The sequence below is a fragment of the Polypterus senegalus genome, chromosome 11, assembly GCF_016835505.1.
Source record: "Polypterus senegalus isolate Bchr_013 chromosome 11, ASM1683550v1, whole genome shotgun sequence".
NCBI lineage: Eukaryota > Metazoa > Chordata > Cladistia > Polypteriformes > Polypteridae > Polypterus > Polypterus senegalus.
The window spans coordinates 10,223,612-10,242,623 of NC_053164.1; the positions used below are offsets into that span (position 1 = coordinate 10,223,612).

At 48.1% G+C, this 19,012-nt stretch overlaps 2 protein-coding genes across 2 annotated transcripts in view; one reads left to right on the forward strand and one right to left on the reverse strand.

Annotated features, from left to right (window-relative positions):
• strn4 (striatin, calmodulin binding protein 4) overlaps positions 1-661 on the reverse strand; it is a 127,274-nt gene extending 126,613 nt beyond the window's left edge. Inside the window, exon 1 of the mRNA XM_039768041.1 lies at positions 275-661. Coding sequence (XP_039623975.1) covers positions 275-532 — 258 coding nt within the window. The 5' untranslated portion in view covers positions 533-661. The remainder of the gene's footprint in view (positions 1-274) is intronic.
• Positions 662-748: 87 nt separating this feature from the next.
• LOC120538658 (fukutin related protein) overlaps positions 749-19,012 on the forward strand; it is a 39,896-nt gene continuing 21,632 nt past the window's right edge. Inside the window, exon 1 of the mRNA XM_039768042.1 lies at positions 749-1,370. The gene's annotated coding sequence lies outside the window, so the exon portion shown is untranslated. The remainder of the gene's footprint in view (positions 1,371-19,012) is intronic.

Here is a 19,012-nt window from a genome sequence, read left to right on the forward strand (position 1 = left end):
AGCCGCACGTCCTCTTCTAATTCGGCATTCCCCTTCAGGCGACTCATTTTTCGACGGGATGTTCAAAGCAAACGTCGCTCTGTACGCGTCGCACAACAGTCCACAGTAAACGCTACCCCAACGAGCGCACACAACACCTCCAGCCCGGTGTCCGGGACATGCTCGATCCGGCCTACGCGGGGGATGTCACGACTCTCCAACCGTGTTAGCCGCCCCCCTTCTTCCTCCCCCCGCATAGCCCACTGGCATTGGCGCCTAGTTAAACATGCCTTACCCTCAGCTCGTCCCTCTCGGCTTCCCAGCGATATTTCTCTGCCTGGAATCGTCCCCATTCGTGCTGGATGAAGTGCAGGATGCCCGGCAACGACAGGCCCGCTTCGCCTTCGTGCATCTCTCGTGTCGAGGTGGAAGAAGCGGCGGCCGCTGCAGCAGTAGCAGCAGCAACAACAGACCCCATCGCCCCAGACGCCGGACCGGCTTTGGGCCCATTTGGGTTGCGTGCCGCTCCGCCACCGGACCTATCCGGCTCCATAACGGAGTACGAGGATCCTCCACCGTAATCAATAGGTGGAATGGCTGCCTGCCTGTCTATCCGTCTCCCTTCTCCTCCTCCTACTCTTCTTTCTCCAAAGCAAACGCCGCTGCCAAATTGTGAGCTAAACCGTCAGATAACTGCTTCCCGCTGCCCCCCGCGTTTCCTGCCATATCGGGAGCAGCGGAAAAAACACACAATCGTGAGATGGGAAGGATTGCGAGCGGACGGCGCACGCTCGTTGGTCAAGAATGGCAACAAGCATTTATTTTTTTATTCATTTTCATCTAACGTTTTGTACAGTGGCGCCTGTTTGGACGATCCTCCTTTTCGTCTGTATGCAATATTGATGCATGAGTGTTAATGCATTTACTTCTCGTACAACGACTATATTAGCCTATTTCCACGCCCTGTTTGAATACAAGCCCCGCCTATTTCTACATACCGCCCCCTTTCATGGCTACATGATCCTGCAAACTGTAAGACGAGGGAGCTCGGAAGCCTAAGTTGTACGATCGGACGCTTTGATTTTGGCATTTCTGACATTTACTGGCCTGATAAACTACGAGAGGCTACAGAAACAGAGCCGCGGTCCGAGCTCTCTTACGGACTTAAGCGTATTTTTTATATAGTTTTTTTTTCGATTGTTTTTGGATGATGGACAGAAAAGGTTTCCAGATAACCACAGCATGACCTCCGTCTTCTTCGTGCAGTCCCGCTGTCTTTCGCGACGGGTGGAGGGCAGCGCATGGATCTTGACCACCAGTTGGGCGGATACAGCAAACGCCAGCGGCTAAGATGCTCTACTGTGATTTTAATTTATCTGACTGCGGCGAAGGTCTGGCAGATCCTTTTCTTTATTGACTTAATTGAGCATTGAAAAATAGCTGGGGTGGGGATCGAAGTGAGGTGCTGTTCACATTTAATGTGTCAAAAGTGGGCGATGGGGCAAGCAGGTAATTCAAATGTGGCCTTATCTCTCTCCAAACGGTACTCCTCCATTTATGCCCCAGGGCGACAGATTTTTGCAATGGTTTTCAGTGCTGCGAGGTTCGTAAATGTTTCCTTGTGTAAATACACTGGGATGTTTTATTTACAACCAGTCTTTTAGAAAACACTATATGATATACTGTAGAATTTTCAAACCTACTTTAAACCAGTTTGGGGTAGCAATCCTGGCAGTACTGGGCATAAGGCAGAATGAAACCAACCTGAATAAGGTGCCTGTTCATTGCACAGCATAATCACAGAACTGCTATTGAGCCAAGCCATCACATCTCCGGGGACGTTAGGAAAGCCAGTGCAGACACAGGGAGAACATGCTAAGTGCACATGAACAACGGTCTGGGCTTCAAACCCATGATGCTGGAAAAAATTACACTCTAAATTAGGGAAACATTTAACAGAGATATATATATATATATATATATATATATATATATATATATATATATATATATATATATATATATATATATATATATATTGTAGCGACCGTGGAGGAGTCTTTTAAGATTTCGAGCGAACTCTGCGTGCACCTCTCCGAAGCTGTCGGCTAGCGGCTTGCCAGCGTCATGCACGCAACTGCACCCAGCTCTTTAAGAAGAGAACACTCGTGCCCCATACACCGCACGACTCCGAGTGTCTCGGTAGTTTGCTTAGATAAATCTTAGCAATAAACAGCTCTGTCCTGTTGTATCTTTTATTACAGAAGATAGTCAGAAACAAAAGCTCAACATTATTGCGGCCATTGCCAAGGTCAAGCACGAAGACACATTTCAATAAATTGGTACTTTTACAAAATAAATAACCCCGGACGGATAACCCAAACCCACCCAACCAATTAAATACAAACACACCATTATTTACAACACAAATGACAATACGTAAATTCGACATACAATAAGCTTTTTATAAATTACCCATAATTTCCCCAAACTATTTACATAAATTACCCATGAGGCGTCACTCCGCCAGCGCTTGCTGCGGGTTGTTACACAGCCCCCTCCTAAGAGGGTTAGTGTCCCCACAACCCTACTCATCACAGATAAAATCACGTAAATGTCCTGGCCGTCGACGGACACGCTTTGTCCTGCCGGAGGTGCCATCACTGGTGTCGGGCTCAGTCCTGTCACTGTCTGACTCGGTGCCGGGGGTGGAGGTTGGAGAACGCTTATATTTTCGAGTTGTTGTTGCTCTGGGGCCAGTGGGTGGTATGGTGCTAAGCGGTCCTTGTGCAGCACCACCCGTCTGCCTCGTCCAGGCATTGGACTCGGAAAACTACCTCCGATATTTTGTCCAATATTTCTCCCGGTCCTTGCCAATGGTGGGCTAGTTTTGGGGACAATCCCCGTTTCCGTTGCGGGCAAAATACCCACACTTTGTCCCTGGCTTCAGCGTCGGGCCATGAGCCCGAGTCATAAGCCCGTTTTGGCGTGCTCCAGCTCCCTCCAGGGCCTCCCTGGCCAGTCGATGAACGGTGTCCAGCGCTCTTTTAGCCGTCTAAAATAATCCATTTCGGGCCCACCAATAATCTCAGGCTCAGGGGGTGAGCCAAACACTAAATCCACCGGCGTGCGAAGTTCCCTTCCAAACATCAGCCCCGCTGGCGTGCATTGGCTCGACTCCTGCACTGCTGTCCGATATGCCCATAGGACCAAAGGCAAATGTTGGTCCCAGTCCCGCTGGTGTTGACTGGTCAGAATTGCCAGTTGAGTGGCCAGGGTGCGATTAAATCGCTCGACCAATCCATCACTTTGTGGGTGAAGGGGTGGTCGGGTCTTTTCACCCCAGTCGCTGACACACCTCTCTGAACAAACGGCTCTCAAAGTTCCGCCCTGATCGCTGTGGAGCTCGTCCGAACTCCAAATCGAGTGAACATTTCATCCACGAGTTTTGGGCAGCTGTGGGGCACTCTGATCCGAACTGCATACGCCTCTGGCCATTTGGTAAAGTAGTCCATTGCTACCAAAGCGTAGCGATTTCCGGCTTCCGTTACAGGAAAAGGACCCAGTATGTCCACGCCAATTCTCTCCATGGGTGCCCGACCAGGTATCGTTGCAATGGGCGTGAGAACGTTGACCAGGTCCTTTTGTGCAGTGCAGACGTCACAGCAGTGGGCGTGTAGCTCTGCGTCTTGCCGACACCGGGCCAATAAAACCGCTGCCGTAGTCGGCGCACTGTCTTAGCGTTCCGTAATGTCGGATCCAGCCGCTCCGTGGACCCATCGGAGGACCTCGCGCGCAAAGCCTGGGGAACCAGTAGTTGTAGCGGTCAATTCCTCCCGGTGCGTGCCACCGCCTGTAGATTACGCCATCGTGCAACTCCAAGTTGCCCAACTGAGAGTGGAGTATTTTGAGTTCAGGCCCCTGTGGCGACACGGTTTGCCAGTCGGGGCGTTCTTGTGTCTCCAACCAGCCCTTTACCTTTTCTAGTGCTTGATCGTTAGCCTGTAACTGCCTCAATTGGTCAATAGTGTACGGCTCCCCTACTCCAACAGTGTCATCTATCCTTGCGGATGCGGGCGATGGCCCCAGCCCCTTTCTTCCTGTCGGCGGCAATATCGACATTCATTGCTGAGGCATGGGCGCCTGGAGAGGGCATCAGCGTTGGCATGCTGCCGTCCGGTCGGTGCTGTATCTCAAAGTCATATTCTTGTAGAATCTCCATCCACCTTGCCACCTGGCCCTCTGGTTGCCTGAAATTCAACATCCAGGTGAGGCTAGCATGGTCAGTCCGCAGTGTGAACCTAGTGCCCAATAGGTAGGGCCGAAAGTGCCGTGCCGCTAGGATCACTGCCAACAGTTCCCGCCGAGTGACACAGTAATTCCTCTCCGTCGACTGAGGCTGCAGCTGTAATAAGCTATCACTCTTTCTCCAGCCTCCCCCTTCTGTGAGAGCACGGCCCCAATCCCCACATTGCTAGCGTCAGTGTCCACCACAAAAGGTTGGTTGGGGTCAGGGTACGCCAGGACGGCGCTGACGAGGGCAGCCTTTAACTGTTGGAAGGCGGCTGTGCAGTCCTCCGTCCACCCAAACTGTTGGCCCTTACTCGTTAGTCGGTGCAAAGGGCTGGCAATGGTCGCAAAGTTTTTCTGAATCTTCGGTAGTAGGAGGCTAAACCCAAAAAGCTCCGCAGTTCAGTGATATTGGCTGGGGGGGGCCAGTTGCTCACGGCAGTCACCCTCGCGGGGCTGTAGCCACCCCACTCTCGCTGATTACGTGCCCTAGAAACTGAGTCTGTCGGGAGAAGATTGCATTTCTCAGGGTTTAACCGCAACCCGGCGCTACTGAATGGCGGTCAGGACCTCCCTTAAATTGTGCACCGCCTGGTCAAAGTCTCTGCCATGAATCAGCAGATCATCTAAATAGACCACACAGCGGGTTCGGGGAATGTCTTTTAGGACCCGCTCCATTAGTCTTTCAAGCGTGGCGGCGCATTACAAAGTCCAAGCGGCATTACCTTAAACTGCCACAGCCCTTGTCCGATGGTGAATGCAGTTTTGGGTCGGTCCTCTGCTGCCAGTTCTACCTGCCAATATCCACTGCGCAAGTCCAAAGTGCTGAACCAACGGGATCCAGCCACATAGTCCAATGCATCATCGATGCGAGGCAATGGGTAAGAGTCTTTTCGGTGACTGCATTTAATTTTGAAAGTCCACACAAGGCGCCAACCCCGTTTTCTTCCGCACCATGACCATGGGTGCGGCCCAGGACTGTCCGAAGGCTCAATGATGTCGTTGGTTACCATCTCGCGAATCAATTCTTGGCAGCTTGGCGTTTTGCAAGAGGCAATCTGTGGGGGCGCAACCGAATGGGGGCGGCGTGGCCAGTGTCAATGTGGTGTTTGACTAACGAGGTTCTGGTGCAGTCCTCTTCTCGAGCCGCAAAAATGTCCACAAAGTCGTTCAATACTTTCTGGAGTTGCTCCTGCTGTGGCGTGCTCAGCTGTTCACCACGATGGCCCAATTCCTCCACAGCAGCAACCGTCTCAGTGGATGGGTGGTCGTATGAGGAAAACCGTTGGGGAGCACTGGTCTGAGCTGCAATACTCTCCTGGGGGTCCTCTTCAGTCCCTGCATCTTCCGAACAGCGGTCGGGAGCGGTGAGCCGTGGTGTCCAGGCAAATCCAAGCTAACAGCCCTTCCAGGATGATTCCAGCCCGATTGGGCGACACAGTCTCATTACCTACGCAGAGGATGGCCCTGGACACATCAACACATGCTCCCCAGTGGGCCAGCAAGTCTAACCCAATTATGCATTTGTCTTTAATGTCCATGAGCCAGAATTCGTGGCTGGTCTGGCTCGTCCCTACTACTACAGTCAATAGTTTCTTTCCGGGCATTTTTGTCCGTTCACCCGTAACCGTCGCGCAGTTCGATGTTAGAAGGAGTCCAGTCTTTTGGAAGAGGACCAGCTGTTTGGGCAACACTCCTCTCTGTAATAGACAAATAGTGGACCCGTGTCCACTAAGGCACTACATGGCCGTCCGTCTATAATGCAGTCTAGGTATAGTCCACCTGAAAACCCACAGCCCCACTTTAGGGCAGTCATTGCGGAGGGATGCTGAAAATTGGGCGAGGGTCCCCTCACGGCCTCACTCCGAAGTCGTTTCCCGAAGGTGATGTTGTACGAGGCAGGGGACTTGGAGCAGGGCAGTCCCTGGCAAAATGCCCTGGTTCTCCGTGATCGGAAACAGCGGTCCGATCTTTGTCTCTGTCGGGGAATTGATGATGGCTGGGCGACTGACCTCCACACCCTCAGGCTGGTCCCTTTCTACCACTCGCTCAACTGCTCGATAGCGGCTTGGGCGTGATGATTGACGTGCGGAGACCCAAACTGTAGTACCTCTTCAGCCCGTTCAGCCTCCCGTAGTGCCTCGCTCAAATGTCTGGGCGACAGACAGACATGCTGGCGAAGACGCTCTGGTGCAAGGCCCGCAGGAAAGCATGAAGACTGAGTTCTTCCCTTGCTGCTGTCGAGAAAGTAGGGTAACCTTTCCGTACATAGACCCTGATGTCAGCTGCAAATGCTCCCACACTCTCACCTTCACGCCGATGTCGGTTTGTCAGCTCCTCCCTGCTGTGTTCCGCTGAGGTTCTCTGTCCAAAGCGACGGGTGAGAGCATCGGTGAGGGCCTGAAGATCACGACACTCCTCAGGCGGCAGGTCGATGAGTACCTGAAGTGCGGGACCCTCCAAGGCAAGGGCCAAGTGTGTTGCAGCTTCCTCGCAGCTCCAACCATTGTGAAGAGCAGCCAGATCCACTTGTGCAAGGTATGGCTCCAGGGGCGTCAACCCGCTGTATCGTGGCAGCTTAGCGGGTGACCGTGTGGGGAGGACCGGCCGACTGGTGATTTGGGGTGTCGTTGCGGCAGCTACAGGTTCATTCGGCCGTGCCTAGAAGATCGCAACACTGTCCGGGGAATACTGGCACCCTCAGGCCAGTTTGTCCTTTTTCTCCGTGCAGTTCTGCTGATCAGGCGCTCCAACATAACGCTATTTTCCGAGATGGCACGCTCTATTTCTTCAAGACTCTGTTCCATGACGGCGTCTTCTAAACAGCCTGGTCTCCCACTTCTGACACCAATGTAGCGACCCGTGGAGAGTCTTTAAGATTTCGAGCGAACTCTGCCGTGCACCTCTCGAAGCTGTCGGCTAGCGGCTTGCCAGCGTCATGCACGCAACTGCACCCAGCTCTTTAAGAAAGAGAACACTCGTGCCCCATACACGCACGACTCCGAGTGTCTCGGTAGTTTGCTTAGATAAATCTTAGCAATAAACAGCTCTGTCCTGTTGTATCTTTTATTACAGAAGATAGTCAGAAACAAAAGCTCAACATTATTGTGCGGCCATTGCCAAGGTCAAGCACGAAGACACATTTCAATAAATTGGTACTTTTTACAAAATAAATAACCCCCGGACGGCGATAACCCAAACCCACCCAACCAATTAAATACAAACACACCATTATTTACAACACAAATGACAATACGTAAATTCCGACATACAATAAGCTTTTTATAAATTACCCATAATTTCCCCACAAACTATTTACATAAATTACCCATGAGCGTCACTCCGCCAGCGCTTGCTGCCGGGTTGTTACAATATATATATATATATATATATACACTGCTCAAAAGAATTAAAGGAACACTTTTTAATCAGAGTATAGCATAAAGTCAATGAAACTTATGGGATATTAATCTGGTCAGTTAAGTAGCAGAGGGGTTGTTAATCAGTTTCAGCTGCTGTGGTGTTAATGAAATTAACAACAGATGCACTAGAGGGGCAACAATGAGATGACCCCCAAAACAGGAATGGTTTAACAGGTGGAGGCCACTGACATTTTTCCCTCCTCATCTTTTCTGACTGTTTCTTCACTAGTTTTGCATTTGGCTACAGTCAGTGTCACTACTGGTAGCATGAGGCGATACCTGGACCCTACAGAGGTTGCACAGGTAGTCCAACTTCTCCAGGATGGCACATCAATATGTGTCATTGCCAGAAGGTTTGCTGTGTCTCCCTGCACATTCTCAAGGGCATGGAGGAGATTCTAGGAGACAAGCAGTTACTCTAGGAGAGCTGGAGAGGGCCATAGAAGGTCCATAACCCATCAGCAGGACCAGTATCTGCTCCTTTGGGCAAGGAGGAACAGGATGAGCACTGCCAGAGCCCTACACAATGACCTCCAGCAGGCCACTGGTGTGAATGTCTCTGACCAAACAACCAGAAAGACTTCATGAGGGTGACCCAAGGGCCCCATGTCCTCTAATGGGCCCTGAGCTCACTGCCCAGCAGCATGCAGCTCGATTGGCATTCGCCATAGATTACCAGGATTGGCAGATGCACCACTGGTGCCCTGTGCTTTTTACAGATGAGAGCAGGTTCACCCTGAGCACGTGACAGAAGTGAAAGGGTCTGGAGAAGCCATGGAGAACATTATGCTGCCTGTAACATCATTCAGCATGAACAGTTTGGTGGTGGGTTAATGATTGTCTGGAGGGTCACACAGACCGCTACAGGCTTGACAAGGCCACCTTGGCTGCCATTAGGTATCAGGATGAAATCCTTGGACCCATTGTCAGACCCTATGCTGGTACAGTGGCTCCTGGTGCACAACAATTCCTGGCCTCATGTGGTGAGAGTATGCAGGCAGTTCCCGGAGGATGAAGGAATTGATACCATTGACTGGCCACCACACTTTCCTGACCTAAATCCAATAGAACACCTCTGGGACATTATGTTTTGGTCCATCCAATGCCACCAGGTTGCACCTCAGACTATCCAGGAGCTCAGTGATGCCCTGGTCCAGATCTGGGAGGAGATCCCCCACAACACCATCTGTCATCTCATTAGAAGCATGCATCGATGTTGTCAGGCATGTATACAAGAACACAGGGGCCATACAAAGTGCTGCGCATACAATTTGGAGTTGCTGCAATTCAATTTGGGCAAAATGGACTAGCCTGCCACATCATTTTTCACTCTGATTTTGGGCGTCTTTGAATTCAGGGCTCTGTAGGTTGATCATTTTCATTTCCATCAAACGATGTGGCATCCTTTCGTTACTAACACATTACCCAGTCTATATCAGATATATAAACTGCTCAAAAAAATGAAAGGAACACATTCTGGCACCCCCAGCAACAGTTGCTCACACCCCAAAGAGTGTATATATATATATATATATATATATATATATATACATACATACATATATATATACTAGCAAAATACCAGCTTACATGCGGAGAAGTAGTGTGTTAAAGAAGCAATGAAAAGAATAGGAAACATTTTAAAAATAACGTAACCTGATTGTCAATGTAATTGTTTTGTCACTGTTGTGAGTGATGAGTGTTGCTGTCATATATATATATATATATATATATATATATATATATATATATATATATTTACACACACACACATAAACATATATATACATATCTATACATATACACATATATATACACACACACACACATATATACATACATATATATATATCTACATATATACACATACATATACATAAACATATCTATACATATACACATATATACATACATATATACACACATATATAAACATATATATATACATATACATACATATCTACATATATACACACACAGCTATTTCGTATCAGTGCAATACGCTGCTTGTTAAAACGGATGACTCCCGCTCTTACGTGCAAGTCTGCGTGGATATTATGAACTATCGTATCTGTTCAAATTCTATTTAAATTTTAAATAGAAGGAATTTTTATTTAGTCGACAGAAATATCTTTGGCAGGAATGGTAAAAACAGACAGGAATATTATTCGTGAATAAATCAACTCAAACCTTAAACAACTTATAATATTTTGCTCTCCATAAAAATATATCCTGTCTAAATTATACAAGTTAGAAATTAAGTAAACGTTAAAAGAACAAACATTCACATTTCTTTACTCTTATGTAATTTTATATAAAAAATAAACTTAGATTTTAAATATCCCAAAAGATTTTGCTCTCCATAAAAATATATCCTGTCAAAATGATACAAATTCAAATATGAACATGCTGCATAACAAAACCTGGAAATATAAATAAAATGTGTTCCTTTCAGCAATAACAAATCAAATCATTCAGTTGTCTTTGCTCAGATGTCATTTTAGAGCTGGACGCCTGGCATCTTTTTTTGGCCACAAGTTCGTTTCTGTTTGCTGTGAGGTTCTGTGTTGTGGAGATTCTCAGGATGGATTGCAGGTGCTCATCAGTGAGGCGACTCCTGTGTGCTGTTTTGTTAGTCTTTATCACTGAGAAGAGCTTCTCTCACAGATATGTGCTACCAAACATGCACAAGGTTCGAGCTGCATGTAGACGGACTTTTTTTGTTCTTCAAAGTCACCAAAGCGCCGTGCGAACTCAGTGCGCTCAGTTTATCAGCAAAGTGCGTATTTGGGAACACCGTAGTAACGACTTGGTTCAACATTACTTGGCAACAGGGAAAGTGAACTGGTGCATTTGTGTCTCTCATAAAAGCAGCTTCACTTGAAATCACTTTGTGATTGTGCACGGGTTAAAACGTCCGCTGAAGTGTCAGATTCTTATTTAATTATGCTGCTTTCTGTATCTTCTGCATTGCATTCAGGTTACCCTGATGTTTTGTCTCATAGTGCCGTCTTAGATTAAATTCTGTAATTACAGCCACATTAGCTCCACAAATGAGACACACGGGTTCAGTAAACATATACTCAGCCTCCCATCGGTTTTTAAAGGCTCTATTTTCAGAATCAACTTTTCTCTCCAGCATCGTGTGAGCTAGCTTCGCAATAACTCGCAGCAACATAAGCTAGACTTGATTAACGCGGTAAGTGTTCGGCAAGGCAGCTGAAGCACTGCATTATGGGATCTGTAGTTTATTGTGTTACCAGCGCTTCATATACCCGGCCATTAATAACAATAATACAGTATATAAAATGATCTCAAGGGCGGATATAATTACACGCCGGGCGGATGTGGCCCGTGGGCCTGGAGTTTGACACATATGGACTAAATAGAACTTGAAAATTATATATTTCTTTAAATGTGATCGCGCAATTCAGATAGAGTTGACGCGCACTACAGCCTGCATGCCTCAATAAGTCATCCTCCCCTCGCTCTTACTTTTTTACCGTTCATCTAATGAATACACTGAGTATGGCTTTACCAAAACAATCATTGATGGCAAATAAAGTATACATTATTCGAGTATGTAGATCGGGATATATATATACATATATATATACCAGATCAGCGGAGAAGTAGTGTGTTAAAAAAGCTAGAAAAAGAAAAGGGAACATTTTAAAAATAACGTAACATGACTGTCAATCTATATATATAATTCACTAAGGCAAGACAACCATGAAAAGCACGCCGGAAGGGGCGTGGATTCACTAAGCCGCCGACAAGTGAGACACCTATGGTGCACGAAGGAAGGAGCCACGCCCACCAACTCCATTGGATACAACGACAACTAGCAGGGCCACGCCCACCAAGTCAGACGCAAGAACACAGAAAAAGTGGCGTCATTTATATTCGTCTGTCGTGGAGGCCACATGCGGTGCAGGGCAGGTTAATGTCATGCACCTCCGAGCTACGTTGACTGTTCATAGAGGCATGTTTATCGCCATATACAGCATGTGAGGGGTATCTCATGGGATCTTTAAAACAATCCTTTACAACTGAGGTTAAAACACAATGAAGTAAGCAGTCTTTAAAACCGAGTTTTCGGTTACAACGCATGACCGCTTGCACCACTGTTTTACACACTACATACAGCAATTCGCATCCGCGACAAACATGCGTCTTCTTAGATGCTCCTGCAGGAACACGGAAGACGTTTTCCTACCCACCAACACTCCTTTTTCACCGGCCCGCGTCTACCCTCGCTCTCTAGGCATTCACACTGCCTGCCCATGTGCCCGGACACAAAAACTCACCGACCACCCAGTTAGCCCCTTTCGTCTGTGCTATGAGTCCACATGCACGTCTATGCCACGTTGACTTTTCATTATTCTTTTTGGTTTCGACACCATGAAAAACCATGCGAAAGGAACAACGAAGCCCCGCCCAGAAACTACCCCTCCTCCCACGTGCTCAGGAACGCACCTCAGACCACTGCCCGCCAAATCAAACAGCTCATCAAACACATACTCGCTCGCTTTGGTCTGTGCTCCGGTCCAAACCCAGCTGTGAGCCACGTTGACTATTCTTTTGCCCTCCATGGCTGCCGCTTCAAATGTATTTCATGGAAACAACAATTCTTTCAATGTTATGGAAATTCCTGCTTCAGGTAACTGTTTGTTTCTGTCAGTCGGGTTTTTGGAGAAATGTCATTTGAGACTGTTGCTCTCAGACTTCGTGACATGGCTCTTAGCTTTGTTTGCCAACATTGGGATAACTTCGGTGACGTGGTGTCCGTTGTTCTTAGTCACAGAGGCATTGTTATACAGTCTGCTCAACAATACGCTGATTACATGAATACGTCCGGACTCTATGGTGCAGCGTGTCAAACGGTTTGCGAGGGGTATCCCATGGGATCCTTAAAACAATCCTTTACAACTGAGGTTAAAACACAATGAAGTGAGCAGTCTTTAAAAACGGAGTTTTCGGTTACGACACTCCACCATGTGCTCCATGGCAAACTGTTTTACACGCTACATACAGCAATTCGCATCCGCGACAAACATGCGTCTTCTTAGATGCTCCTGCACTTTGTTCACACCCCCCTCCCACCTCGCTACTACCGTGGTCAGGTGTCTTGGTGGATTATATATAGAAAGGCAGCCGAAACCGCACAGAGCAATGAAAAGTCTACAGTTCCATCTTTTCATTCACTTTCTGTTGTATCCTCAAACCCTCCCTTTTTAGACAACTGTGTCTTTCCAGAAGTGTTTAGCATTCAATAAATAATTATGCATGACATTGACCGTGTGTCTACCCGGCGTGGGTAAGCCGTTGAGCCCCATTCGGGCTGCAAACCGTGGAATTCCGACTCATACGCTCCCCAGGGCCGATTCTGGCGACGGGCAAAAACGTGCCCCGCACGTGGGCAGCCAAACTCAAAGGCGGCCGTTGAGGAGGCGATGCAGCAGCGGCGGCGCTGCGACCGGCAGCTTTCCGCCTTTGAATTTTAAAGTCTGAGCGCGGCCGACGACTATAGCAGCGGCGGCGTTTGCAGTGAGCAAAGTTTGACAAAGTGGCGTGTATTGTAGTCGATGCATTGATGCCTATTAGGGACTCCACATACATAGCGATTTGCTTTCGCTGTGGCATAAAAGCCTTTGATGGTCGCCGGCTCATCGCGCGCTCTGTCTGAACGGTTCCATTGCTTACCATGTGTTTACGACACGCTCTCTAAATGTGTATAGTCCCTTAGTCAACGTTCAACTTGCATGTTTCATAGTTGCGTCGCGAAGGCGATAGATTTCATGTGAGACGCGTACGTTCCTCAACGGGATTGCGAGTCAAGAGAAGCGGCAAAAGACAGCGGGGCTGCGGCGATCTCTGAATTGACTGTCACTGTGTGCAGAGCTGCCTGTCGCTTAGAACGATTAAATAAACCGGCTTTCTAATCTAGGCTGGTTTGGTTTAAAATTAATCGTTTGAAATTAAATTTTATTTATACATCCCGACTCTAACCCTAACACCGTCTTAATCCTGTTTGAAGTAGTACATGTAATAGTAATATCCGTCATATCATAATAGAAAATAGGTACGTAGGGCGGTGAAACCACATTCGCACAAAGGCGGCCGTCTACCCAGGATCGGCCCTGACGCTCCCACTGGTTGCGTCGCGACAAACATGCGTCTTCTTAGATGCTCCTGCACTTTGTACACACCCCCCTCCCACCTCGCTACTACCGTGGTCAGGTGTCTTGGTGAATTATATATAGAAAAGCGGCCAAAACCGCACAGAGCAATGAAAAGTCCACGTCAGTCACATGTACATCTGGACTGTGTAAAGACGACGACTCAAGTGACAAGTTGGAGGTGGGCACATGACGGGCAGTACATACTGAGCGAAATCAGCAGACTAGCATGACGGACGGAGCTGAATGGGCGTCCTTCTCTCCTCCTGTTCCACTCTCCGCGCCGTGAACCCCCATCCCTCCATCTGGCAGCAGAAGGCGCGAGGACGATCCGCCGGTTTTCAGTCACGGACGATTGTGTGTTGGTTTGTTCCGTGCATTGTTACAATGTTGCTTTTCTTGCCGATTTATTACATTACCGATTTTTCAAATGTTAATTTTCTGCCTGTGCTTAAAATTCATTAAAAAAATGGCCTGATTATGCGGCGTATGGTACGCCGCGGGTTGGCTAGTATACAGTATTTGTTTTGTGAGTGTTACTGAGTGTTGCGGTCATCAAGGATTTGATTATCATTATTTCTTTCAATCAGGTTCGTATTTGTAGGATGTGTTCAAGTTACATTCCGTGTTTGTCAATCGTTGTAAAGATGACAGGTTTCTTTCATCGATTCGTTTCTTACTGCATCAATAAACAGCTCGTCTTCTTCTTTATCTGAGACCTGACACACTGCATGCACATTTTTTTTTTTACACTGTCTTCCTTTAGCGGGACATTGACTTTTTCCACCGTGTGCTTTGTTTCGGCAGTAGCTGGATTTATGAATATGCTTGTATGTATTAGACGCTTCATATTTTTTGCTGCCTTTTCAATTGTGTAATTGGTTTTGTTCAGCTCTTTGGAACTGTTGCTTTTATCTGTGCACTGCGTCAGTTCACGTGAGCCGCTCGGTGTACATGCATCGAAGTTTCCCAGCTGTGCTGGTGCCATCTCCTGCTATGTGCATGGCTGTATTTAATGTTACCTTAGTCCTGGCACTTAAAACTTTCTCTCGCAGTTTCGCTGAGTTTGTACCAAACACCACCCTGACCATCTCATCTTCATCTGCATAAGCACAGTCCTTCACCCGTGAATATTTAGTGGCAGTTTGCTATTGGATTGCCGCTGACGGACGGCCTTATATGGGCAGGCACTAAATTACAACCGCCAGCGGCAGCCTGTCTATGAACTTAATTTAAAGTGTAGGTTTACATCGTGCTTTGTTTCCAAAGTAGCAGAACTCATAAATATGGTTGTATATGTCACCGCCGCTTCTTATTGTTTAGCTGCCTTCTAAATTATATAATGCATGTTTTCTTCAGCGCTTTTGGAGGTCTTCCTGGTTTTCTATGTACTGCGTGATTACGTGAAGGCGTGATGATGTCACACGAAACTCCGCCCCCACGGCGTTGAAGCTCATCTCCATTACAGTAAATGGAGAAAACAGCTTCCAGTTATGACCATTACGCGTAGAATTTGATATAAAACCTGCCCAACTTTTGTAAGGAAGCTGTAAGGAATGAACCTGCCAAATTTCAGCCTTCTACCTACACGGGAAGTTGGAGAATTAGTGATGAGTCAGTGAGTGAGTGAGTGAGTGAGTGAGTGAGGGCTTTGCCTTTTTAGTATAGATATATATATATATATATATATATATATATATATATATATATATATATATATATATATATATATACAGTATATATATATATATATATATATATATATATACACTCTTTGGGGTGTGAGCAACTGTTGCTGGGGGTGCCAGAATCCATCAAGGAAGAAAAATGAAAAACATTATTTGTACAAAATCTTAATTTATTTATCCATTCCTAAATAATTAAATGGGCAGGCTATTTCGTATCAGTGCAATATGCTGCTTGTTAAAACGGATGACTCCCAATCTTACGTGCTGGACTGCGTGGATATTATGAACTATCGTATCTGTTCAAATTCTATTTAAATTTTAAATAGAAGGAATTTTTATTTAGTCGACAGAAATATCTTTGGTAGGAATGTAAGTTAAATGTAGGTATCATTGCATACATTTTTCTTCACCATACAAATGTGAAGAGTAAATTCGCCTTACATTCCAACCAAAGATATTTGTGTCGACTAAATAGAACTTGAAAAGATATATTTATTCGAATGTGAACGCACAATTCAGATCGAGTTGACACGCACCAACGCATTAAGTGCTATTGTGGTTTCACTTGCGTGCCACAATAAGTCCCCCTCTCCTTGCTCTTATTTTTTTACCGTTCATCTAATGAATACACTGAGTATGGCTTTACCAAAACAATCATTGATCGCGAATAAAGTATCCATTATTCATAAAGCTTCAATTGGTGATCTGTCTTTCTGCGTTAACCGCTGTCACACACGCGCGCATGGGAGGCAGCTAAAGGGCTTGAGTGAAGGCAGTTCGGAGGCATGCGGGGTGTGGCAGAGTGCACTGACTCTTTTCTCCTTGCCTGTAGACCATCCCGGGGATTTCACCTGGATCTCCTGACATCACTTCGGGACTGAGCCAATGGAAGTCGGCCACACCAGCTCCAGTCCCTCTGATGTCACCTCCGCTCTGAGCCAATGGTGGAAGACCACGTGCCAGATCCATACGACCTCACTTCCTGTCTCCCCTTTAAAACCTGCCCCTTTTCCTTTGTTTCCTCAGTCTTGTTTTGGACTCGGTTGTATGCACTTCAGTGCTCTGTATTTTTACAAGAAAAACGACTTTGCAGCCAGGATACCACAATATACGGGTGGCTGCCCCAACTCTTTATCTGTCCATGTCTCGTTCTTGTGACAGTGGCGTAGTCGGCAGGATGGAGAAGTCCCAGAGGAGAAGGGGACAGGACCTGCAATATACCCAGGTGGGAGGGCGTGCGGGCCGAGTATTCAGGCGGGAGGGTGCCCGTGGTCGGCGTGACCGGTGCGGGCTCCGCTCCCAGCACTCATAACTAGGCCATCTGGAGAGGCCAGGGGTGTGCGGGTGGGGCTCACAGGTGGGCTGCCCTGGAGGGGGAGGCAAAGGGACTCAGTATGCTCTCTTGGGGAGAGTGCCTGCCTCCCCTGAAACCAAAGCCCCATTTACCACCTAGGGGTGCCCCAGACTGGCAGGTGAATAAAATAAAAATGGAGGTTGGACCCTGAGCGGCCGACCAACAACAAGCCTGGTCCTTATGGGCAATGGTAGGGCATTGGCTACGGCCATTTGAAAACACGCCCTACCAAATAATAGAGCAGGTAGCTTGCTATCTGCTCCTGGAAGAGCTTCCCCGTGGCTTCACCCAGCGGTTTGGGGCGGCGGTTTAAGAACATGTCTGAGCTCATAGAGCTTATGGAGACGCAGAGGCGGCCTCACACTCTGGGGAGCAGAACCGTCCTCATGTCAAACTCAGCGAGTGCGTTCCAAGACCTAGCCCCTCCCTGTACAATCCGGAGCTCGTGAGGCGTCAGCGGTGCTGGGCGCAAACCGCTTGGGGCAAGGAGGAATGCAGGTGGAGGGGAGGAGGGTTGGTGTGCTCTGCTAATCCGTTGGCGGTCCCACATACTGGCGTGGTGATCGTCAGCGGACACAAGACCACAGGTTTGTTCGACTCCGGCAGCAACATTTCCATTGTTGCCCGCCGCTTTGTGCAACCGCAACAGTGGCTAAAATTTAAGACCGGTATAACCTGTGTCCACGGAGACATCCGCTGGTACAGGTCCGCCGCATGTGTCATCAGTTACGGAGGGTCAGTTCGTAAACTCACCGTAGCGTCCTACCTGATCCTCCACACCCGGTGATACTAGGGCGGGACTGGTCTAAAATCAAAGCGGTGAGACACATACCACTCCGGGGTTAATTTGGGCCTCGTTATGGACGGAGATAACCCGTCTCAAGCTGCCTCCACGCCGTGTAATCAGCCGGCAGAGAGAGCGAAGCGTCGCCCTGACTGGCGTGGCAACTCCCGGCCGTCGCGGGCTAACCGTCATCCACCAGCGCGCGGCGGGCGGGAGAAACCACGCCCATTGAGGTCGGCGCTGACCCTCTCTCCGTGTTGCGGTTCCAATTTAAAGCGCCGGCTTCTTTTAGAAGGGAGCAATGGAATGATGACTCCCTGAAGTTTGTAAAAAATGCAGTGGTCCTTGTCAATGGCCAGCGCACTAATCAGTCGATGCCACAGGGCCCCTACTTTGTGCTAGATAATGACCTCCTTTACCGTGTAGCAATGCATGACGGGCAGGAGGCGAGGCTGCTGCTAGTGCAGCGTACCTTCCGGCGGCAGGTCTGCGAGCTAGCACACGCCCACCTCCTAGGTGGCCACCTGGGCACCGAAAAAACTCTGGAGCGGATCAAGCTCCGTTTCTACTGGCCAGGAATTAATGAGGAGGTTCGCCGCTTTTGCTTCCTGCCGGAGTGTCAACTGCGACAAATTCCTAGGAGGGACCGTGCTCCTCTGTTCCTATTCCACTGATTGGCGTTCCCTTCCACAGAATCGGGTCGACCTGGTGGGACCCTGGAGCCCTCAGCCGAGGACACAAGTACATTTTAGTCCTCGTGGATTACGCTACACGATACCCCGAAGCTGTTCCGTTGCGCTCAGCTACCTCTAAAGCCATCGCACGGGAATTACTAGGGGTATTCACGCGCGTGGGGATCCCCAAAGAAGTCTTGACAGACCAGGGGACCCCTTCACCTCGGAAGCGTTCAAGGAGACTGCCAGATTACTGAAAATAAAGCATTTAAAGACCTCGGTGTATCATCCTCAAACCGACGGATTAGTAGAGAGGTTTAATCAAACTCTCAAGCAAATGCTGCGTAAGGTGGTCAGCGAGGATGGAAGGAACTGGGATCAGCTCCTCCCCCTCGTCCTTTTTGCCTATCGGAAGTCCCACAAGCCTCCACGGGGTTCTCCCCTTTGAACTACTGTACGGGCGACAACCTCGGGGCATATTAGATATTTTGAAAGAAGGCTGGGAAGAAGAGGCTCTTCCCTCCACAAACATACTGGAGTATATCGCAGTTCTGCGATAGATTTGGAAAGATTCGCCTGTCCTTAAAAGTCACATGGAGGAGGCTCAAGCAGCACAGGCCGGTACTACAACCGCGCACG